We start from the raw sequence: 25,835 nt of genomic DNA on the forward strand, positions 1-25,835 counted from the left end.
ACACCCAAAAGCAGCAGCATATACTTCTTCTCAAGTGCACATGGAACATTTTCAAGAATAGATCATATACTAGGCCACAAAAAGAGCCTCAGTAAGTTAAAAAGATTGAAATTGTACCAACCAGTTTCTCAGATCAGAAAGGTATGAAACTAGAAATAAATTATGCAAAGAAAATGAAAAATCCCACAAATACATGGAGGCTTCCCAAGATGCTCCTAAATAACTAATGCATCAATGACCAATAAAAACAGAGACCAAGCAATATATGGAGACAAATGACAACAATAATTCAACACTGCAAAATCTGTGGGACGCAGCGAAGGCTGTGCTAAGAGGAAAGTATATTGCAATACAGGCCTACCTCAAGAAAGAAGAACAATCCCATATAAGCAGTCTAAACTCACAATTAATGAAACTAGAAAAAGAACAACAAATGAGGCCCGAAGTCAGATGGGACATAATAAAGATTAGAGCAGAAATAAATAAAATTGAGAAGAATAAAACAATAGAAAGAATCAATGAAAGCAAGAGCTGGTTCTTTGAGAAAATAAACAAAATAGATAAACCCCTAGCCAGACTTATCAAGAAAAAAAGAGACTCTACGCACATAAACAGAATCAGAAATGAGAATGGAAAAATCACTATGGACACCACAGAAATACAAAGAACTTTTAGAGAATACTATGAAAACTATATGCTAACAAACTGGATAACCTAGAAGAAATGGACAACTTCCTAGAAAAATACCACCTTGCAAGGCTGACCAAGGAAGAAACAGAGAATCTGAATAGACCAATTACCAGCAACAAAATTGAATTGGTAATCAAAAACCTACCTAAGAACAAAACCCTGGAACAGATGGCTTCACCGTTGAATTTTATCAAACAGTTAGTGAAGACCTAATACTCATCCTCCTTATAGTTTTCCAAAAAATAGAAGAGGAGGGAAAACTTCCAAACTCATTCTATGAGGCCAGCATCACTCTAATACCAAAACCAGGCAAAGACATCACAAAAAAAGAAAATTACAGACCAATGTCCCTGATCAACATAGATGCAAAAATACTCAACAAAATATTAGCAAACCGAATTAAAAAATACATCAAAAGATTATGCATCATGATCTAGTAGGATTTATTCCAGGGATGCAAGTATGGTACAACATTCGAAAATCCATCAACATCATCCACATCAACAAAAAGAAGGACAAAAGCCACATGATCATCTCCATAGATGCTGAAAAAGCATTCAACAAAATTCAACATCCATTCATGATAAAAACTCTCAAGAAAATGGGTATAGAGGGCAAGTACCTCAACATAATAAAGGCCATATATGACAAACCCACAGCCAATATTATACTTAACAGTGAGAAGCTGAAAGCTTTCCTTTAAGATCAGGAACAAGACAAGGATGCCCACTCTCCCCATTTCTATTCAACATAGTACTGGGAGTTCTAGCCACAGCAATCAGACAACACAAAGAAATAAAAGGCATCCAGAGTCGTAAGGAAGAAGTTAAACTGTTGCTGTTTGCAGATGACATGATATTGTACATAAAAAACCATAAAGAATCCACTCCAAAACTACTCGATCTAATATGTGAATTCAGCAAAGTTGCAGGATACAAAATTAATGCACAGATATCTGTTGCATTTCTATATACTTATGATGAACTAGCAGAGGGAGAAATCATAAAAACAATTCCATTCACAATTATATCAAGAGGAATAAAATACCTAGGAATAAACCTAACCAAGGAAGTGAAAGACCTATACTCTGAAACTACAAGACACTCATGAGAGAAATTAAAGAAGATACCAATAAATGGAAACACATCCTCTGCTCACGGATAGGAAGCATTAACATTGTTAAAATGGCCATCCTGCCTAAAGCAATCTACAGATTCAAGTCAATTCCTATCAAAATACCAACAGCATTCTTCAGTGAACTAGAGCAAATTGTTCTAAAATTAATATGGAACCACAAAAGACCCCAAAGAACCAAAGCAATCCTGAAAGGGAAGCATAAAGATGGGGGGATTATGCTCCACAACTTCAAGCTCTATTACAAAGCCACAGTAATCAAGATAATTTGGTATTGGCACAAGAACAGAACAATAGACCCACGGAACAGACTAGAGAGTCTAGATATAAATCTAACCATATATGGTCAATCAATACAAGATAAAGGAGCCATGGACATACAATAGGGAAATGACAGCCTCTTCAACAATTGGTGTTGGCAAAACTGGACAGCTACATGCAAGAGAATGAAACTGGACTATTGTTTAACCTCATACTCAAAAGTAAACTCAAAATGGATCAAAGACCTGAATGTAAGTCATGAAACCATAAAAGTCTTAGAAGATAACATAAGCAAAAATCTCCTGAATATAAACATGAGCAACTTCTTCCTGAACACATCTCCTCGAGCAAGGGAAACAAAAGCAAAAATGAACACAGGGGACGACATCAAACTAAAATGCTTCTGTACAGCAAAGGACCATCAGCAAAACAAAAATGTATCCTACAGTATGGGAGAAAATATTTTTAGACAACATTTCCGACAAGGAGTTAACATCCAAAACATATAAAGAACTCAACACACCTCAACACCCAAAAAGCAAATAACCCAATTAAAAAATGGGTGGAGGATCTGAACAGACAATTCTCCAAAAAAGAAATTCAGATTGCCAACGGATACATGAAAAGATGCTCCACATGACTAATCATCAGGGAAATGCAAATTAAAACCACAATGAGATATCACCTCACACCAGTTAGGATGGCCACCATCCAAAAGACTGAGAACAACAAATGCTGGCAAGGATGTGGAGAAAGGGGAATCCTCTTACACTGTTGGTGGGAATGTAAGCTAGTTCAACCATTGTGGAAAGTAACATGGAGTTTCCTCAAAAAACTAAAAATAGAAATACCATTTGACCCAGGAATCCCACTCCTTGGAATTTACCCAAAGAATACAACTTCTCAGACTCAAAAAGACATATGCACCCCTATGTTTATTGCAGCAATATTTACAATAGCCAAGATATGGAAGCTACCTAAGTGTCTATCAGTAGATGAATGGATAAAGAAGATGTGGTACACATACAAAATGGAATATTATTCAGCCATAAGAAAGAAACAAATCCTACCATTTGCAACAACATGGATGGAGCTGGAGGGTATTATGTTCAGTGAAATAAGCCAGGTGGAGAAAGACAAGTGCCAAATGTTTCCCATTTGTGGAGTATAACAATGAAGCAAAACTGAAGGAACAAAACAGCAGTAGACTCACAGACTGTAAGACGGGACTAGTGGTTACCAAAGGGAACGGGTGTGCGAGGACAGGTGGGGAGGGAGGGAGATGGGGATTGAGGGGTATCATGTTCAGTATACATGGTGTGAGGGTTCACGGGGAAACAGTGTAGCACAGAAAAAGCAAATAATGAATCTGTAGCATCTTACTACACTGCTGGACAGTGACTGCAATGTGGTATGGGTGGGGACTTGATAATATAGGTAAATGTAGTAATCACATTGTTTTTTCATGTGAAACCTTCATAAGACTGTATCAATCATACCTTAATAAAAAATTTAAAAAAAAGAAAATACTAATCTTAAGTATAGGCCTTTTAGTTTAATATATGCATGAAAACAAAATATCATTCAGTAAGTACTTAACTATATGTCATGTACTCTTTTGAATACTATATACATATTTATTATTTAATCTTCACCACAATCTATGCGGGTTAAGTACTAGTATAATACTGATTTTACTAAAGAATAAACAGGGTAATGAGTGATTGTGGTGGAACAGATACGTGAAACCAGGCAATATGGCTTCAGAATCCAAGCTTTTAATCTACCCACCATGCCCTTTCAGAAAAAAAGCTGATAGGTTATTTTAACCTGAAAACTCTGGAAGTAACAAGCAAATCTTAATTTTCATCCTGTTACCAACATTTTATTAATTAAGAAAAAGGATACATAATTTTTAGTTTATAAAAAATATTACATATTCCCATCAGTTATTTATCAGGTTGTGTTTTCAGAACTTTTATAAAAGCATCTTTTGGGACTTCAACATTGCCAACTTTCCTCAGTTTTTTCTTTCCTTCTGCTTGTCTCTTCAAAAGCTTCATTTTTCGGGTAATATCACCACCATACTGAAAAAAATTTTTTTTAATTGGAAGTTTAAATCACTACAGAAAAATAATCATACAATTACATAGAGACATCAAGCCAATTACAATAACCTTATAATTAATATCCATGAGGTAGACATCTGCCATTACCTCTCTTAGCCCCTTCCTAGCAAATCCTAATTTTTCTACCTCCTCAAAGAATGTAAGACTTCATTTATCTTTTATTTTTTTGGATAAAGATCACCATGGAAACCCAGTTCTGCATTACACATGTAATTGAGAAATTATCAATCACCTTACTGATTCAAGGCTTGAAATTCTGGATTATGTAGCTATAGTTTAAAATAGAAACCCACAGGCATAAATGCACCAGTCCTTATGGTAAAGTTTTAAAAAAAGCAGTCATCATTCAATTCTCATAACAACTGAGTTAATACTTTAGCAGATGAAACAGCAAATGCAGCAAAGGAATATAGGAGAGATGGATTTCAATTCCCATACTCTTTCCACTGTAAGATAGCCAGAGACTTCAAAATCTTTCCTTATAAAAAACAAAACATTATCCTGATCCTGTTATAAAATTATCCTGTTATAAAATTACTCTTAGATAATATTGCATATTAAGATATTTTTATAAATAAGATGGAAAAATATTTAAAATATTATCAAAATGGATATACTTATAGTCAAGCTGAGATTCAAAAAAGAAAACTTGGAAATGAAACAAAGGGCATTAAAAAAATCAACAATGGAAACTATACCTCCTTTGAATTCTAAACTCATAAACTAGATATATTATCCAAGTAGAATACAGGTAGATACGTACACATTTTGCCAAAACATTTTTCCTATAGGCTTTCACACTGTAAAAGAGAATATTTTATATAAGCATGCAACTTCATTAACTTTTTAAAAGTACTTTATTTTCAAAAACATCTCACCCTTACCAAAGATTTAAATCATTATGTCATACCTAAGAAAAATTGCCGTAAGTAAATAATTAGCTCAAATGCTTTTGTATCTATTTTCATGTATTTGGGATAAAACAGAAAATGAATTCAACATAAGTATCAACATAAATTTATTAAGAATAAAGTCAAGTCTTATGGGTAGTCCTGATTAGGGCAAATTCAACCTTGGTTACAAAAGTTACATAAGATCATTTCTGACTCAGCCTAGATATACTACTATCATTACATAAAAAAAACTTAATTAAAATGGTTATTAGTACCTCACTACTCACTCTACTGAATGTGGGTTGAGTGATTATCAATACAAAGAACATTATATTACTTTTATAAAACCATTTTACAGGATAAACTAAGTTTAATAAATCCATTCAAGCAAGTTATAAAATAACCTATGTTTCTGAAGTTTAGAGGATCAGAAATTTGAAAAAGGCTCCATTTTAATATCTTCTATAAAACAGCCTAAAAATCTGTTTTTCTTTAAAAAACAAAGTCTCTACCTCAATACACACATTAGAATGATTATTTGCCAAGTATTTTAAATTGGACTTCCCAGTAGATTCTCTGGTTATCTACTCCACCTGCCTAATCTCTGGGTATTCATAAAACACAAAATAAGTAAATTATAATGGTATTAGAAAATGTAATCCATTACAAATAAAGGTGTAAATGATGGTTCTATTTCACCAACTACTGATACATTAGGTTTGGGGTAAATGACAACTCAACAGCAATTTCCAACTGAGGAAAGACTTCTGATTTCCCAGAAGTTTTAAGATCATCAAGGAAAGGAAATGAGAAACACTGCAAGATACTTCCTGTACTTATGTTACCCAGTAGAACAATTTATTCATTGTTTTGATTCATATTTCACATACTATGAAAAAGACTATTAGTTTCCTACACAAATTATCTTCCAGATCTACTACATATCTTCCAGAATATGAAACTCAACATGGTGTTAGTGCTCCTCTCTGATCAACAAACCTGGTGAGCTCTGAGGGAATTATACTAAATGCTTCAAGTAAAAATCATAATTTAGTTTTGTCTTCTGGAAAGATATTTCTAAAACCTTTTTAATTTCAGTTACTATTAGCTTACAAACTACTTGAAGGGATAAAACCACAAAAGCTTTACAGAAGTTCCTTACCCAGAAAATTCAGTAGTTATTCAATGAAATGAGTGGATATACACATTATATTAATAATTATAAATAGTGACACACAACATGTTATGTAAGTAATTCGAATCAACAGCAATCACTTCAAGTGGAATTAAGAATCAAATTTGTGTTTCTACAAGTAGGAATAAAGCTTAGGCCAATCTTAAAACTTTTCAGTATTCTTTCATTTTCTAGGTATGTCATTTCTAAAACCACCCTGGGAACAAAAATGAATCTCAACTCACGTTTCTCTTGCAATGATTTTACTTCCAATAGCAGCCTGAATTGCTATCTCAAACAGCTGTCTAGGAAGAGAATCCCTCAGACGTTCACATATGGCTTTGCCAACAGAGTGTGCTTTGTCTCTGAGAGAGAGAGAAAATATAGCTATTTAATATCCTATGGAAGAAAAATATTTAAAGTAGCTTTGTCATCCATATGCATAATCAATGTAAAGGTGACTTCTTAAGGAGGTTCAATTGGAACTCCCTTGTCATAAACATTGTTTCCGCTGTAAATCATGACTTCTAATTGCAAAAATAACATATTCTACTACAGATCATCTAGGAAAACAGAGAACAAAAACCATTTTTGATGCCCTACCCCTCAATCATTGGAAACCAGTGTTAAAACATTTTACACTGTTTTGGTAAACATATATCCTTCTATTATATTTCTGCATATATATTTATTTTTGTTTATTCGAGTTTGGATTCAGTGTATATATATACTCTTCCTTTTTAACAGACATTTTTATGTCATAATCTTAGTGGCTCAAAATAATAGATTATTACACAGGTGCTCCATAATGTATTTTAATCAATCTGCTATTTTTTGAACATGTGGGGTATTTCATTCTCATTATTGTAAATTTTTTTATGAAGATAAAAATCTTTTGTTCTCAATTCTACATCTATCATAAAATTTAAAAAAAAACACTGTCCTTTACTTTGTCTTACTTGGTAAGGGAAACATTTCCTTCCATGACACTGTTCTTTGTGGGTATCATGATTCTATTCTCTGTTTGTATTTAACAATTTGGAAAGAGAAGCATGGAAAGTGAATGGAAGGAAAAAATAGTACAGGAAAATAAAATTAACCACCTTTATGTGCTCAAAATGTAACTGTCAAATAAAATGAGCAACCAATAATTAAATAAAAACATATCAAAAGTGGTTTTTTTGCATTCCATGATTAGTTTCATTCCAACTTACTTGTGTACAACAGTTACTAGCTCCTCTACAGTATTTCCATTTAGTAGAATATCCATTTTCACAAGTTCTGCAGTCTGATATCCTGCATCTTCGTAATCAAAACTAGTAAGAAAAAAAAGTCCAAGTGATAAATATTATATTTTCCAAGAGATATTATTTTCTTTTTAAGACATCTTTTTTCTACCCTCCTCTCATATCCCCCCCAAAATGATCTTTCCATCAAAATATTATATATACATTTCAGATGAATGAATCTAAATAATCAGAGTAAGGAACAAACTTTCTCATCTTTTTACACTTACGTAATGAGAGGCAAAAGCAAGGGGGATAATTCTGCAGGGTGAAGGAAAACAAACTGGTGAGCTAAATTCAGGAAAACAGAACACTGAAGGAAAATGCCACCTTTTTCCCAATGTTCCTTCCCTGCAGCTGCCTAGCCGTAGACAACAGTATACACTTATAGTTCATTCTCAGTTCATAAGTTGGATTTCTGTTTAGTTTTCTATTACAAGTTAAATAAATGCTATGACACTGAAAAACAGTCATTAAAAATGAGACTACTGGATTTTGTACATGGCTCTTCAGTTTGAACCTTTATAGGGCTTTTCTAAGGATGAAATGAGTTAATACATGCAATACACTTGCACAGTGCCTAGTACAAAGTGTGTAGAACATAGACTAGCCTAGCACATACAGGCACTTCGTATCAGCCATTACTATTAACAATGTGGTCAAACTTAACAATGCTAATCAAAACAGATAGGTTTAACTTCCAAACTGAAGTCTAATGAGAAATAAAATTTCTATGCTTGCATACCTTTCCAATTATAGACAAGAACATGTTCACCTATATCTTAATTTGAAAACAAACTGGAACCTAGAGTTGCAATTATGTTTGGTTTCTAAGGATTTTCAGCAAGAAGGATGTAAGATGATACTAATACTCTCTAAAGCCAGATTACTGCCTGACTTGCTGTTAAAATCCTTTCTTTCTTTAACAAACATCATTAAGCATTTATTATATGAAAGAGAGTATGTTAAATACTATGCAGAATAAAAAGAGATGAGACATAGTCCCTAACTTGCACCTTGTTTACACTTTTAATGTTCTGTGTTCCAAAACTTTAGAATTTCTTAATTCATGTTTCAAAGGAAGCCAGTATACAAATGTGTTTCCAAGGTAACAGTGGAAACATAACCTCTATGCAAAACACAGGTATTCTAGTGTACCCTTAGCATGCGGGAATCACACTTAGAACTCCAAAAGGCTACTAGGCGGCTAAGGGCAAAGAGCTTTGTTAGGTTAAGTATCAGATACAGCCTCACTACAGTCTTTACGCAACAAAGAAATCCCACTTCTTACTCAGCTGCAGTAGATATTTGCCACAGAGACTGTTTCAGATCTCAATTCATGAGCAGTCTATGGCCTAGGCTAGAAGGCCACAGACTATGATGAATTTTTAAGTTAGAAATTGACTATGAAAAAGATACATCTTAAACATAGAATTACCTTAGGTTTTGAAGCTGAAATTATTTTATTTTTAAGATATTCAAAAGAAACCATGTTCTCTCAATTAATCTGAAATTTAAGTTTTTAAGCTAAAAGATTTTAAGACCACTTAGTTTAGAGTTGTACCCAAATGCAAAATACAATTGACAGGCTTGTTAAAATGTTTATAAACATTAGCTTAGTAATCATTCTTTCAACTGCAATAATTTTAGATTCCACTGCTACTATTTGCTCCAGGTCTTGTGTGAAAGGAGACACAGAAAACAAAAAATGGGTGATGAAGTAGAAAAAATAAATTCTCAATACAAATGGACATAAAGAAGATTCCTTTGCATCAAGAGTTATGCTCTCTTCACTGAAAAGCCCATTTCAAAAGCTAAACTTCCAAGTCACAGTAGCATGTTCTCTGAACAATGGAATTTTTCTTCGGATGTTAATTTTAAATATGCATATCTCTGTGCACACATATTTTAACAAATGTGAATATTCATTTTTCCCTCTACTCCTCCAGTATGTTCTGTATTTCCTTTAAACTCTAGTATATGCTTTCTAGTAATATAAAATTCTAGGGAACAAAGGGCATCTAGAGTTATCTGTTCCCCACTCCAAAAAAATGCTACTCAAATGCTATGCACTGAGTTCTTTATTTGGTACTTGTACATTAACTCTTCTTTCATTTTTATCAGGCTGTAATTACATGTACTTCTATGGGATAAAAGAATGGTTTTTGTAACATGACCACTTATTCCTGGGAAAACCAAGTTATTAAAGTGTTCACAAATACAGGGGCACACCTAGCATTTTTAAACTAATTATATACCTCTATAATCCAAATGTATACAGATGTTCCTACGATTACATTAATATACTAATACATTTTAAAAGTACCACTGAGGTCACAGTAGCTTTTTGAGATTATGTGTAGCTCTTTTTTTTTTATTAAGGAATCACTGATATACAGTCTTACATAGGTTTCACATGAGCAACATTGCGGTTACAGTATTCACCCATATTATCAAGTCCCCCCACCCCCCAGCCCCATACCCCATTGCAGTCACTGTCCATCAGTATAATAAGATGCTGGAGTCACTACTTGTCTTCTCTGTGCTACACTGCTTTCCCTGTGACCCCCCTACATCATGTATGTTTATCATAATGCTGCTTAATCCCCTTCTTCCTCCCTCCCCAACCCCTTTGCTTTCTAACCTCTGGTCCCTTCTTGGAGTGAGTCTGCTGCTGTTTTGTTCTTTTAGTTTTGCTTTGTTATACTCTGTGCGTAATTCTTAATCAACAGAGGAGCAAAACTCTTTCCATGAAGGGGCACTACACTTTTTTCATTACAAGATGAGTAATAGTTTGATGGGGAACTCTTCTTTCATAAACAAATTACAAGGACTCTAACACTTACAGGCTCCAAACCTTTCTAACTTTAGAATGTTTCTCAACTATCTTCAAGAGAGTTGAGATAAGTAAGTGGAGTATCAGTATACTCATGTTGGCCAATATTTCAAAAACTGTCTAGGTGTCTGAGTTTACCATTATATTTTTACCTGGCATATCCAGAAGACAGGGATTTCAAAGAATCATAAAAATCTACCACAATTTCATTCAAAGGGAAGAGATATTTAAGCATAACTCTATTTTGATCAATAAACATCATATCCTTTTGAATTGCTCTTCTAGCCTAAAATTTTTTAGGGAAGAAAAAAATATGTTTAGTGATAACCTGTTCAAATAAGATTTATAACAAATATAGACAGTGTTAACTATCAACTTACAAAATTTCCTTAAAATCCTAAGAGTAGGTGAAATGAAGGATTTTTTCTTTAAGGGTCTAGTAAAAACTTGTGAGCAATACTCATAATACAGGGAAAACTACTTTGCATTTCACTTACAATATATTATCAAAGCTTTTAATCCTTACTCTTTAATATTTTATCTTTTTAATTATACAGTATTTCATTTAACAATAAACCAAATATAACTACAAAGTTCTACTTTCCTGTTTTACAAATAAACAAACTAAGGTCTAGAGAAATTAAGTGACTGGCCAAAGTTATAATTTGCTTTGTGATAACAGAATCAAAATTCAAGTCCATTAGTAACCATTTGAGAGTTCTTTCCAATGTATGTCAGACTATTTCAAATAGGTTATATTTGAGGACTATAATGTATAGATTAAATCATTTATTATAATTTGGCAAAAACTTAATCAAAATGGGGAATACCTTCCAATCAAAGGTATCTGGAGTATTATAATTATATTTCAAACTATACTCAACATCAAGCACTCAAAAGAGCTAAAAGGAATGATACTTAAGCTATTGAGGATAAAAACATCAAATTTCTTTGGGCTAAAACATCAATTTTGTAGATTAATACAGATAACCAAAATTCTGGCTATTTTTATTTAAAATAAAAATAATTGTGGAAGTATATGTATTTATATCTCCATGCATAAATATTTATACATACATATATATGTGTGTGTACATATATATATACACACACACACATTTTATGCATATATATATATATGTATATACAGATCTTCATGAAAGTTTCTTATAAATTCAATGTGCTTTACACAGAGAAATCTTTCAAAACCAGAGCTTTCAAAACCACTGTTTAAGAGGACTAAAATTTCATTTTATATTAAATGGTATTATATATTTACCTGGCAAAGCATCATTATTTTTCCAGTATATTCATCTGGTGTAATAATGGTGCCTAAAACAACTGGCTCCAAATATTCTGTTACTTTTGATTTATCAGGGAATTGTGCAGGATTGATGACTGTAATTTCCTTTTCTCTATATTCCTAAAAATAACAAATATTACCAAAGAAATCTTAATAATTACCATTTTTAAATTTGCTTTTAATATGTAATGTATGTTAGAACTTATTTTGTTACTGAATTTGTTGGGACTAATAAAAACAAAAGGACTCCTAAAGATTAGATGACCTCATTAACATGCTTTAGGTTAAAAAAAACCCTCCAACTGATCACTTAATATGAGTAACAGTTATTACTAAGTAATCCATTCTGTTATTGACATTTGGTGAACACATTTCTGTACCATTTAGAGTAAGTATGATGTAAGAATACATTTTAATCTACATTTTATAAGGCCTTATAGTTTCATAAGTTAATTTTGTTGAAAAATATTTAAATGTGCCAAAGTTAATATGTGTTTAAAATGAATAGATTGCCACTTAGAATACATATATTTCTGTCATTAACTTGAAATCTAAAATTTCCTACAGACAGGTTGGAATGAATGCTTCATTTTTCTTAAGATAAACTACTTATGACCAAAATCATATTCATTTTGGTACTGGATTTAGAACAGCATTTTCATTGTTTATTGTATTTTTTACCCTCAGTAACAGACTAGTATTGACAATGTGTGGTTTTATCAGATTAAGAAAAATACTGCATAAATTGGATCTCAAATAGCTTCTCAACCATTAGTCGTAAGGTAATTCAATTTTTACTGCTACTAATCAAGAAGTATTTCATTTTAATAGCTAGTCAGCTAATGGTGTACTAAAAAGTTTCTCTTGCATTCTGCATCCTCATTACACACACATTTATTTATTTAGTTTTCCCTCGTATGCGGTCACAACTATACCTTTATTAACTTTGCTGATGAAAGAACAGCTTTATAAGGAACAGTGGGGGTTGTCAAAATAACAGAAGCATTAAATTCTTGCTCTAGTCGCTGGTTGAAAACTTCCATATGCAAAAGTCCAAGAAATCCCAACCTGGGGAAGAAAAAGCCAAACTCCAAAATGTTTATGTCCCATGGGCTCTATTTTCTTTGGTGAATACATTGTTACTTTCTGGGGGAGAGACAGAATCAGAAGTCATTCAAGCAATTACCATCATAATGTTAGTATAACTTCATTAGATGAGATTCAGAATTTCTATTGGGATTCTACTTAAAATCTCTATAAGACTTACCCATAGAATATGAATCTACAGTGCGAAATAGGCAAACATTCATTGTTTTAATTCCCTTTACACTAGTACGAACTTGCCTTCAAAAATGTTCAAGAACAATAAACCATGTAAACTTTACTTTTCAATAAAAAAGAACCCTACAATGTAACTGACTCTTACCTCCAGCCAGCACCTAAGGCAAGGCTACTATCCCGATGAACTGTCACACTGGAATCATTTAAAGTCAGTTTTTCTATAGCACTCTTCAGGTTATTATATTCAGACTGGTCTACAGGGTACATTCCTGAAGACACAATGATTTCTAATTAGCACATATGAAAAGCTAACTTGAGAATTACATATGCAGTACTTCTAAGATCAAAATTAATCATTTAGCTTTTAATTTACTTTCCTATATTTTGTTAGCCAAAACATTGACTGACTAAAAAACTATGAATACTAAGTTACGTTGGCTTCATGAAAGACCTTGCAGTTTCACAGCCTTAATGAACTTACAAATGGATTCACACTCTAAGTGATGTTTTTATGCTTTTGCAGAAGTACAGGTAAAAAAAAGAACCATGGGAATAAGGCCTACTAGAAAAATATATTGTGTTATTTCAAGAAACAAAAGTAGAAGACATTCTACAACTACCAATGAAACTCCATTAGTAAAAAAAGACAGGAATGAAAATGTAACTATACTCAGTGCTTAATCTTCTGGAGCAGATAACCTATTAAAATCAAAGATAAATTTTGTTTTCCAATTTACTGACAAAACCTGTGATGTTATTGATTCATCAGATTCTCTTTCATCTGATACCTCAAGTCCTCACCTCTCAAGTCTTCCAAAATCCAAATGACTGAGTGCCTAAATACAGGGGTAAACAAAGTTCGTAACTCCCAATGAGAGACACTAAGGGGAGAAAGACAAGGGCTGGCACAGAGTAAGTTGATGAGCCTTCCTTTTTCAAATGTCTGTAACACCACACAGGAGTAAAAGGTTGTGAAGTTATACATATGTGAGGTTAACAATGTTATACTACAATAGTATAATACAAGGGCAGAGGAAAGCACTCAGAGTAAGTCCACTGATAATCAGGAATAAAAACATCCCATTTAGAAAAATATTTCAACTGTAATGACCTACTCTCTAGGAAACCAAGAAAGAAATTCATATTACTATACTCTTCTATATGTCAAAGAACTTACTTCTAAAGAGCTTATTTCTTAAGAAGTCCAAAAAAATATTTAGGAAATATCATCCAACATAAAGTTTCATCGTAAGTATGAAATTAACTGACATGTAAATAGCACACAAAAAATATTAAAAGAGACTACCCTGTAATTAGCTGTTATTTAACCTAAGTATTTCTAGTACTTTTTATTTCAAATTACAGAATAAACTGGCCCTTATTTGAACTTGTGAGCTCCTCACCTGCAAATACCATTGGTTTCGCTGATTTAAACCCAGGCAAGGGCTCCACTGGTTGTTTATGTAAAAATAATGTATCTCCTATTTGTGCTTCAGTGACGTCTTTCATCCCAGCAATCAGATAGCCCACCTGTCCTGCATATCTAAATAAAATTATTATATGGAAATATTTACTGCTTTAACGTTTCAATGCATACTCACAATGAGCTCTATGTTTCCAGGAAACGATCACGCTTTCCAAACAAAACCTCATCAAACTGAAAGTACAATGTATCAATTTTTAACTCTAAGGACTGTCAGCAAAAGAACATATGATGCCTTAAAATCTGTTACCAAGACTTTTGCAACACAAGCCTAAGGCCTTCTTCATGTCCCTGCCCTTTACTTACTAAGCAACAGCTTTTAAAATATAATGTAAACATAGTGAAACTGCAAGTGCAGAAACACAGAACATGTAATGTAAAACACTATTTCACTTCTGAATTGTATTATAAAACAAATGTTTTAAAAAAGAAAAAAAGATACTTTTTCAACCAAGCAGAAGAATGTGAACTTTCAACAAACTTGACATCTATTTGATATTCCCTCTTTCAGGAAAAGAACAAATCCCAAGAGGTCTGATATTCAGCTTACTTTTTTTTCTTTTTTTTAAGAAAAGCAAATTTCCTACATGATAACTAATTTACATTTAGGATGAGGTATAAGAATCTTAGCTGAAGATACAGTAATGGTCAATATACTGACACACAAGGCAGAATATAGACAGATTTTGGAAATACTTAAGCAAAATTAAAAATAGAACTTATAACTCTCAATAAGAAAAGTAATGAGCAAAACAGTGGTGGTTTTAGATATACAACATTAGACTATCAAATGAGACCTCTATTAGTCACCTGGTTCAATATCCTAATTTTTACAGATGAAGAAACAAAGACTTTAGGTCCATCTATGTGCCCAAGGTGATTTATCTCATCATTACCTGGAGCTCTGATGGCGTAGGCAGGCAAATATTTGTAAGTGAAATCAGAGCTCAGTTTTTCCAAGTTAGCTTTGCTAACCCCATATGCCATGAATTCTAGTTAATCAAAAGTTTTACCACAAATTCCACACTAAAGAAAAGAATTATCAAATTTTCTTCACTATTTTTATGTTGAAAACATAAGAAAATTAAATATCAAAATTGATAGCCAATATGGATAAGGATATGGGTGAGGGAACTATCTCTTTCACTGTCTCATCAAAAACATCAATATAGGATCCAGTCTACACTGGATCATAAAATCAGTCATGACTAATCAGGAATGAAAATATATCAAACCTACTGTCCTTCCCGCATGAGATTCCTTCTGGAAGAGCATTCATTATTTAGTTGCATTAAATAATTAGGTTTTGTTTTTTTCTGAGTTGCCAAACTGGGATCATTCTAAATATACCAAGTTAAGCAAGGCAAAAGATATAAACATATACAAGTGTTTTTTAATTACTAATGCAGATTACTTACAGTTTATGAGTTGGCTGCTCATTCGGATTCAGAATTCCTACTTCATTAACTTCGTATGTCTTTTGAGTATGTGCAGATGCAATTTTATCTCCTTTGGAAACCATTCCATCAAATAACGCTACATTGGCTATCACACCCCTATACTGATCAAATGTGGAGTCAAACACCAAAGCTCTCAGGGGATTTTTGCGATGCACTTTAGGACTATTAAAAATAAGTAAATAAATACACACATAATAAATTAAAATCTTAATAAAATGCCTATTTTTAACTCAAATACTATGCTTAATTCATTCTAGTACCTGGAAAAGATAAATAATAGACAGCCAAAATAAAAGAATCTTCTTATAAAATAAGGTATAATGCCATTTTTGTATTAGTTTTAATTCAGCACCATTTAAAACAAATACGTGTTTTAAAATTACTTATAAACTGATGAAATGTATTTGTTCAATATTAAAGTGAAGAACAGTAACTGTCAATGTATATTCGGGTCTCTTTATTATAATGATGAAGAAGAGATTTTCTTCATCGTTGTTTTTCTTTTTTCTGTACTATATTTGCCTTCCATACATTACTAAAAATAAATTTAAAAATCTCACTGACAACAGGAAGGGTCTCATCTAAAATAACAGATCAAACCAATAGTTTTTGTACTATTGAAGTTAAGTAAACAGGGTAAAAATAGAAAAATACTTACGGTGGTATTCTTTGGATGACTGCCTGAAGAACGCTTTCAATATTTGTTCCAAGTTTAGCAGAAATCTAAAAATAAGCATTTAAAGTTAAGATTCTTTTTTTCTATCCTGGTGACTGAGTTTTATGATCAGAAAAAAAAGAAAGAATTCTAACAATTACCAATTTGTTTAAAGTACACAGTAAAAGGAAGTACAAGCATACAGTATACTGACAAATGTCCTTCCATTAAGGCTAAGTGACTCTATGGTTCTTGCATTATATTACAAAGCATGGTGATAATGGCATTGAAAGAACAGTGGATGGAAGTTTAAAAAAATCTGAGTAACAATCACAACTCTCCATGGAATGTGTGACTTTCACCAATACATATTTCTTTGAGCTTCAAGTTTCCTCATCTGATAAATGATTATTCATATTTTGCCTAATCTCAAGGCTGCTGGTGCACAGAATAAACCCTATATGTGGATGGCATACAGATAACTCTAAGGAAAGTTATTACTATTGATCTCACACTGAATAAGCAAGGCAAAATACTCAACATATATGCATGACTGAGTTTTGTCAGCGCCAATAATTGGATAGTCTCTGAAATCTTTGAAAGCCCATTTCCCTGAAAAACTGCCTTTTACCTTCAAACTCCTTCTAGATCCAGGTTTCTCAATTCAGCACTAACGGCATTTTAGGTTGGGTAATTCTTTGGGGGCTGTTCTGTCAATTATGGATGTTTACCAGCATTCATAGATCTCACCTACTCACAAGATGTTAGGAGCACCCACCAACTCGGTGTGTCCAGGAACTGCCTAATGTTTCCGGGGATCAAAACTATCCCTAAATGAGAAGCACCACTCTAGACTCCAGTATACAATATTTCTTGGCAAAATTCTTTTATAATCATAACCTATAAACCACTAAATGGACTACTTTTTTTCATTATCCATTAGCACCCTGCCCCCTTCTTTTCCAGCTGAGACTCCAAGGCCCACTTCTTACAATCATTCTGTTCAATCACTTTCTAGTCTCCCCCTATCATAAGTGGCTGGTAAAACCTCAACTGTGTGACTGCATCCACCTATGTGCCGTTTCTTTGCCTATAATCAGAGCAGTTAACATTACTGGAGAAGAACTAAGCTACTGGTCTGGTTGGTTTCATGTGAATTCATGACTGCAGATCTCAATGTACAGTTAACACTTTCTGGCAATCCCAGAACACATTCTCCAGAAACTCACATTACCATTCAGTAAGGAATTTCATACCACATTCCTTTTAAAGCACATCAAGAACTCCCATATCCAAATACACCAATCTATCTGCAACTCTACCCACAACCTGTTTACCATCTCTCCTTACAATCTGAGAATTATTCCCACTTGTCTGAAAACTTAATCTTTCTATACTTCTATTCTAAATCCTACTTTCTCTAATACTTCTCAAATTCTTACTCATAACACTCTAAAAACTGACAATAACACAGCCTGGCTTCTAGGACCTCTTCTCTACCTACACTTTATTCCTAGGAAACTGCATCCATTTCCATGGCCTCAATACAATACAAATGCTAATGACTCCTAAATCTATCTCTCTTTACGAATGCCTGAATTGAAGATTTATGCAATACCTCAACTTATCTAACAGACATTTCAAACCCACTATGTCCAAAACAGAGCTTTTTATTTTCCCCTGTACCTGTTTCTCTCCAAATCCTCTTCATAACAGGAAATATGTGTATTCAAATAGTTGCTCAAACCGCCAAATGTCCTTGATTCTTCTCTTTATTTCATTTCCTTACATGTAACCTACTAGCAAATCTGTTCTATCAACAACATATACATCAAATTTTCCCACTTATCTAACACAACCATCACATATCTAGCCATCACCATTTTGCACCTGAGCTATTACCGCAAGCTGGTTTCTTCATATCTCTTCTTATTCTTTTCTAACCCTTTCTCTACAAGGCAACCTGAATGATCAGTTTATTTTCCTCTCTTGCTTTAAAATCCTTTCATTAACTTAATATAATTCTTGACTCCTGCCTACACCTACAAAGCCATTTTATCTAATTTGCCTCCTTTCTGTTCCTTACGTATCCAATCCCTGACAAACACTCTAAGCCTTCCCACCTGCTCTTTTCTCTTCCTGGAATGCATATCTCCCAACACATTTCTTCAGGTCTCAGCTCATTATGGAGGCCTTCCCCGAATTACTCTCACAGCATCTCTCTGAGAAAAAACTATTTTTCCACTGTTAAATATGGTATTATACCTGGAACAATACAATTTATTGAATGAATTACCTTGATAACATCTGTCTCATCAATAATTACTATGTTTACTTCTTTCTTTAGTGACTGCATCTCTAAGCAAAATACAACACAGTGAGATGGGGGTCTTATCTGTCCTGTTCACTTTTGTGCCCCTCAGTAGCACATACCAAATAAGCATCTGAATGAATTTTATAAAGCTGTATTACTATCAGAATTACTATCAGAATAGCTAATTATACTTTAATGTCTCACAATCCAAGTCATGAAACCATAATTCCAGGACTGCCTTGTAACAAATTCAAGTTTTTATTAAATTCTATTTATAATATGAAACCACTGAATGGACTATTTTTTTTCATTATCCATTAGCACCCTGGCCCCTTCTTTTCCAGCTGAGACTCTAAGGCCCACTTCTTACAATCATTCTGTTCAATCACTTTCTAGTCTCCCTCTATCATAAGTGGCTTATGATAAAAACTATTAAATTCCATGTGAAACCATCTCCAAGAAGAAGAAAAAACTGCTTTTTCGGTTACTACCATACTGTATATAATAATCCATGTGGTAAGGCTAAACAACAACAAAAAATTCATCATCTGAAACCTGCTTTTTCAAAAAACAAATGAGATTGAAAGTAGAAACTAAACATTATATTTTTGCCTTGACATAATTACAACACAAGCATACAGTATAGCAGCACAGTTTGGTTTTGGCTATTCAACACCCAAGCCATCATTTCAAAGGTAAATTTAAGAATCTGAATTTTAAAAAGTATCAACTGTGATATGGACAAAATCTATGGTTTCCTAAGATTATTACTAGAGCTAGCTCTTTCATAAAAGCTCTTCTCAGTTCCAAGAATGATACAAACAAATGCCTTGAAATTAGTTTGAACTTCTCTTCAAAAAAAAAGATGTCCACAGAGGGAAATTGGCATACAGGAAATAATACCACAGTGCATAGCAGGCCACCCAAGTTTTAGTCCTGGCATGGTAGCCAACTAGATCTGTAATCTGGAGAGAGTCATAAAATCTCTGAGACTTAATTCTTTGAACTATATCATAAGAATAATTCCTATATGACCTAACTATATAATAAGGATTTTGGGTAGGGATTAACTGAAATATTAGTAAAAACTTTATAAACTATAAAAACATTATATAATGATAGTAAAATACTATGAATTTTCACTGTGGCCAATACCTGATATTTTGTAAAGTATAAACAAGTCTTCAAGAAAAGGCACACTTTACCTTAATACATTCAGCACTTGGAATATCAAACACTTTTTCAATTTGTTTTTCAACCCTTTCAGGATCAGCATTCTTCAGATCTATCTTAAAAAATAAATCCATTATGTCTTAATATAAATACAATGTTATTATTCCACATTAATAGCATTTGGAGATAGTTAAAAGCGTACCTGTAACCTAACTGACCACTCTACTCTTTTTTCAAAATTATTAAAATAATCTAGATGATTAGGCAATGCAATTTTAACAAGTATAGCCACTTAAAAATAGAGGGCAGACAGCAGAATATGCAAAAATTGCAGATAGCTACTCAAGACAGTAAAAGAGGTCATTAACAATTTATCAGTTAACATCATGTAAACTGATTTTATAAGTTAGATAACTTATGAAAACAAAATGTCTTATATATGGCCAAACTTGCTTCTTTTAAAATTAATTCTAAAATCAAAAAATATAACAACACAATGTAGATTTTTAAATTAAGATTTTAATGTATTAATTCTAAAATATAAAAGTGAAGGATTATAAATAGTGCTCAGTTTTGCACTGATCTATTTCATGTGATATCATTTCCTCATAGAACATAAACTCTTTTTTCCCCTATACATAGTTTAGCGTAACAGCGATATTTTGGTTGCCTCACATGTATCCCCTTCCTACAGAAACAGCCTTCCATTACTCCATAGGAATAGGAAGACAGGGAGACTATCTTCTCAATTGAATACAAGGGTATACAGAAGCTTCAGTTACAGTTCTACCACATGCAGTAAAGAAATAAAGCCCACCAGTATACTTACTAAATAGTTGAAGATTCCCCATATAAACTATAGCACACTTGATATTCAAACACTAAACTTGTTTTGCGAAAGTAAAATAATAAACAGCATTGCTGCCTCACTGTAATTACCTTGTTTATAACTGGAATTACATATAGCTGCGCTTCGAAGGCAAGGAAGAAATTAGCTACAGTCTGGGCTTGAATACCCTGGAAATATCAAGACACAAAATTGTGAGATGATCATTCTACCATCTATCACAAACATTGTAATTGAGACCATTATACATATATTCATCAAAAATAGAGGTGTATGGCAAACTATGGTATCATACTTCTATGCCTCTGGATCATTCCGTAAGAATTTCTTTCAGTTTAGAAAACTTCCACTGGAGGGCACTGTATTAGGCATTGGAGACGCAAAGGTGAAACAAGGACCCTCAAGGCTGTCAAAGCTTTCCAAAGGACAAGTCCTGCGAGGCAGTTTATAAAACCCTGAACTACTGTGTGTATGAAATAAAGACTGATTTTCTCTGACAGAATCAGGGAAGCTGAAAAACTTCATTCAAAACCCAAAAAATATCTTTGGCTTTTGAATGAAGTTTGTGAGACACTGAAATATATCAAAAGCTTTTTAAAATAATATATCATAGATCTCATATCATAATCTGAGTATGTTTTTATGGTTATGTTTATACCGCAAAAAACTTGGTAATTTATTGAAATGTTTCTTTAAATCTAACACTTTCCAAATTATCATCTTAAAAATTAACCAAAATTACCTCAAAAATAAAGATTTATGTTCAAGTTCGGCTGAAAACTGATACTGAAGCCTCAGATTAAGAAATTCTAGAAGTTAAATTTTTTGGTAGGATGTATGTATAAAATGACATACTTCAACAATGTCGAGTAATTCCTCTGATCAGCTTAAAATGTTTGGAAGATGGACAAATCAGTTTCACAGAATGCTTTAGCGTAATAAAACTTCACATTAACAAGACCAAAGCATATGATTTTAGTTTAAGTAATGCAATAAATCTTAGTTTTTCCAAATACAAAAATTCAATTTCCTAAACACATTTTAAGGAAATCCTCTTGAAACAAAATAGTGTATCATGTAATATAAAATTAAAGTACACACCTCATTTGCATCAACCACAAGTAAAACACCCTGGCAAGCAGACAGTGACCTGGATACTTCATAACTAAAATCTACATGGCCCTGAAAAACAAAAAATATTGATGCCTCTATATGTTAGCAGTAATTTTTTTAGGAAGGCGCATATGGCAAATCTATTGACTACACTTGATAAAAAGTTAATAGGTTTTTTTTAATCCATTCTTATGAAACAATTTACATTGAGAAAACAAAAAAGCAAAGTTACATACTTAATGTTCAGTTCAAAAACTGAACAAAGATTTGGCTAAACTCGTATTACAAGCAACTAGTAATGCAAGTATTATAAAACATAGATGACTTTAACAATAAAGACAAAATTAATATTAAACTTACTGGTGTATCAATGAGATTTAAAAGGTACTGCTTTCCATCACAATTATAGAAGAGAGATGCTGTCTGTGCTTTCACCGTGATTCCTCTTTCTTGCTCCACTTGCAATTTATCAAGAACTTGCTTATTATTTTTTGTTTTATCTATTGCCCCTATAGTAGAAACACTTATTAATGTTTCTATAGACTTTTAGAAGAGACAATACACATAAAATTAAAACCAAAATTTTTAGAAGTATGGTAAAAGCTGTTTTTAGTCAATTATCATCAATTAAATATATAAGATAAAATAAAAATACCTGTTAATTCCAGCAGCCTATCTGCCAAAGTACTTTTGCCATGATCCACATGTGCAATGATACTGAAATTTCTAATATTTTCAACAGGGAATCTACACATGTCAATTTTTTCCTAGAAAGGGTAAGAAAAAAATACAATTATGAGTATAAATTCTGTACAACATGAAGGACTGTTTTTAAGTCATTGAATAATTTCATTTATGGCATTTAGTTTATATTAATCCTGACAATAAAAAGATATATGGCTAAATGTATATTATAAGCAATTAATTACAAAAGAACTGATCAAATACATCAGTTTCACTATCAAAGACAACCATACAGCTAATAAAAGTCCTTGATAATAATTCTACCACACAAAGGGTCAATGAGTAACTGAATTTATTTTCATGAATGGAGAACGTAAGATACTTAGAATTCCTAAGCAACCTTAGAGCACCTGGTCTAACAAAATCACTTGGGGCAAGAAACTGCAGAAAAGCTGCAAGAAAAAAGGAAATTCTTTGCCCCCCAGGCACCTAATCACCAGTGTCGGGCCTATTTAAAAATCTGTGCTCCTAATAAAATCTTCAGAAATTAATTTAGATAGTTTTGTTACTTCAAACTTCTCTAGAGACAGTGAGAGAGAAAAGATAACATCTGGGAAAAAAGAAAACAAAAAAGCTTACTTTATTACTTAAAATTTAGAAATATTTTGAAACGTTAACTTCTTTTAGTTGCACACATCTTTAATGTTTCACTGAGACTTACTGCAAACTAAAAATTGGTATTAAATAAAATGTCTGTTTTTCATACCCCAAACGGTTTATTTTTCCATTCAAATCTGTATTTCATAATCAGCAGCCAAAAAAGTGAAATTATAATACACTGTTCAATACTCCAATACTCATGAGCTTTGTTTCCTTTTTTACAAATGCTCCAATACAAAGCAGACAATAAAGGTGAAACTATATCTGAAAAAAATTAAAAACTAACCCTGATTTGTTTCCGTTTGTATCTTTTTTCCCCACCATTCAATTCAAAGATACAGAACTGCACCATTTTAAAGAACCCTAAATTACAACGAAGCCCATTTTACATTCCAGAGGCATTTTGGAAGAGGGCAAAATTCGTTAATTATACGTAAAGTCTTATTTTTCCAGTTACTCATAACCTGCATTCAATTACTGCACATTTCTGCCTAAACACTATGTCGTCACACTGACCAGACGACGTAGTTTTTAGAGCTGCTGAACCATCACCTTTCCCAACCACGAGAACAGAATCAGAATTACAATAGTTTGCTTTGAATGACGTAAAATGAAGTTAAGCAGGTAAGGCATATCCAGCACTTCTCACATTCTAGGTTTCAGACTAAAATGTTTTACTCTGAAATCCTCACGAAGAGCCATTCGATGTTTTATTAGTATCTCATTCAACAATGAAAAACGAGCCACAGAAAGGTCTGGAGCTTGCCCACGTCACGAGACTGTTAAATTGCAGGAAAGCAGGTTACACAAGCAGCTTAGTCAGTAGGCTTTGGGAATTAAAGTAACACATGCAGAGCGCTTAGACCAGTGCCTCGCAGAAACAATGAATGAATTATGGACATTACAAACTAGGGAACTCAGGAAATGACGTGCCCAAGGTCACACCGATGATTGAGAAATTCGAGCGTAGCCCGGGTTCTTGGCTTTGTCTCCTTTAGAGAACAGATACCTGAGTTCACAGGTAGTCCCAGACCGCCCTTCACACTGCCAAATACGCAGGGCAAATTAAAACGTAGCCAATCAGAGACAAAGGGGCGGTCACCTTGCGGGCTGCGGAGCTGCAGCGCCTGTCCGGAGCCCAGGGCTGGGCGGCAGCTCGCCGAGTTGGCGCTGGGAGAGACCCGGGGAGCCCCTGAAGCGCGGTCCCCGCCATGAGCGTGCGTCCGTGCCACCGGCCCCGACTCGCAAGAGCCCACATCCCGGGCAACAGAGGCGTCAGCAGAGGGTCCCGAGGCGCGACGGCGCCATGGCCCGCGCTGGGGGTGGGCAGAGAGGAAGACTCGCTGGTTCGCCACCCAAAGGGCGGTTCGGCGAACGCAGTACCGCCCCTCGACGTCCGCACGCCACACGGCGCCGTGACGTCAACGTGCCGCCAGCGAGGTTGAAAGGGAGTCACCGAAGCGGAAGTTTCCTGAATATGTTAGTTGTGACCCCAGCACGCTATTGGTATTTAGGCTCCTAAGAAATGGCAAGATAATATTGCAGTTGCTTCAAAACCTGGAAGTCGTAATATATTCCCCATGTAGTAAATGCTATAGCTAATATTTTAGTGGAGCTGAAAGGAAATGGGCGATAAAATTGATTGCAGTCGTGTCCTAGGAAAGTTTTGATCAGAAGAGAAAGTGGGAAAAGTTACACCCTGAACGCGCTAATACCTCCAACATCTTCAAGTTTGAACTTTAACAAATGTTTACTTTGCAGAGGGCAGAGCTCTGGCAAAGTAAGGTAGGGGATAATTACTGAGACCCGTATCCCACATCCAGAGTTTGTCTCCCACTGTCTCTTTCTTGTGGGCTTCTCTGGAACATCCAGGATTTGGTACAGAGAAAGGCAACAACCCCTGTGTTTAATAAACGGTTGTATTGTTTCTGGTTTCTTACTGGGATTGTTCATATTTTATACACCACTAATTGCTACTGTCTCCGTTGTTAGAGAAAAAATGGCTACCTTGAAATGCAATGAATAATTCATATTAGTTCATGTAAATCAGTGTTTCCCAAACTGCATTAATTGGCATGTTATCATTGATTTTCACCATATCCTCATATTGCTATTATATACTTAATATTTTTCTTTAAATCAGCCTACCTTTGGTACTTCATGAATTTAGAGAAAAAATTGTATCCTTGTAAATGAAAAAAGTAATATGACTTGTCATAAGTTAAAAAAAATAAAAATAAGTGCAATGACTAAAAAATGTGATGCAATTCTGGCTGTTACCTGATAAAGGTTCTAAATCTCTCTTAATTTAAGACAGTGATTAGCAAGCATTAAAGGATTTAAAAACAGCACCAAACTAAGATTTTTCTCCTTGACCTAATGAGCAGTACTGAATACAGTTGAAAGAATTTCTCTTTATTATTCAGTGACCTTAATGCTATATATCGTCTCACCTAAAA

General features: G+C 33.6%; 1 protein-coding gene across 3 annotated transcripts; it reads right to left on the reverse strand.

Annotated features, from left to right (window-relative positions):
* Positions 1-3,948: 3,948 nt before the first annotated feature.
* Positions 3,949-24,843, reverse strand: GUF1 (GTP binding elongation factor GUF1). 3 transcript variants are annotated; one of them, XM_073237680.1, is made up of 17 exons: positions 24,479-24,843; positions 22,688-22,799; positions 22,393-22,541; positions 22,021-22,101; positions 21,012-21,089; positions 20,105-20,188; positions 16,589-16,653; positions 15,889-16,092; positions 14,391-14,530; positions 13,133-13,256; positions 12,642-12,774; positions 11,683-11,826; positions 10,556-10,689; positions 7,496-7,597; positions 6,527-6,646; positions 4,978-5,014; positions 3,949-4,172 (listed from the first exon to the last, which is right to left on the reverse strand). In XM_073237680.1, exons 1-17 carry the CDS (start codon positions 24,632-24,634, stop codon positions 4,035-4,037), a joined length of 2,001 nt encoding a protein of 666 aa, XP_073093781.1. In that variant the 5' UTR covers positions 24,635-24,843; the 3' UTR covers positions 3,949-4,034. The 3 variants fall into 3 exon arrangements, with proteins under 3 accessions (XP_073093781.1, XP_073093779.1, XP_073093780.1); XM_073237678.1 differs by lacking the exon at positions 4,978-5,014 and having other exon boundaries at positions 24,479-24,760; XM_073237679.1 differs by lacking the exons at positions 13,133-13,256; positions 14,391-14,530 and having other exon boundaries at positions 24,479-24,758.
* Between the last annotated feature and the right edge of the window lie 992 nt (positions 24,844-25,835).

The sequence above is a fragment of the Manis javanica genome, chromosome 5 (genome assembly GCF_040802235.1).
Source record: "Manis javanica isolate MJ-LG chromosome 5, MJ_LKY, whole genome shotgun sequence".
Taxonomy (NCBI): domain Eukaryota; kingdom Metazoa; phylum Chordata; class Mammalia; order Pholidota; family Manidae; genus Manis; species Manis javanica.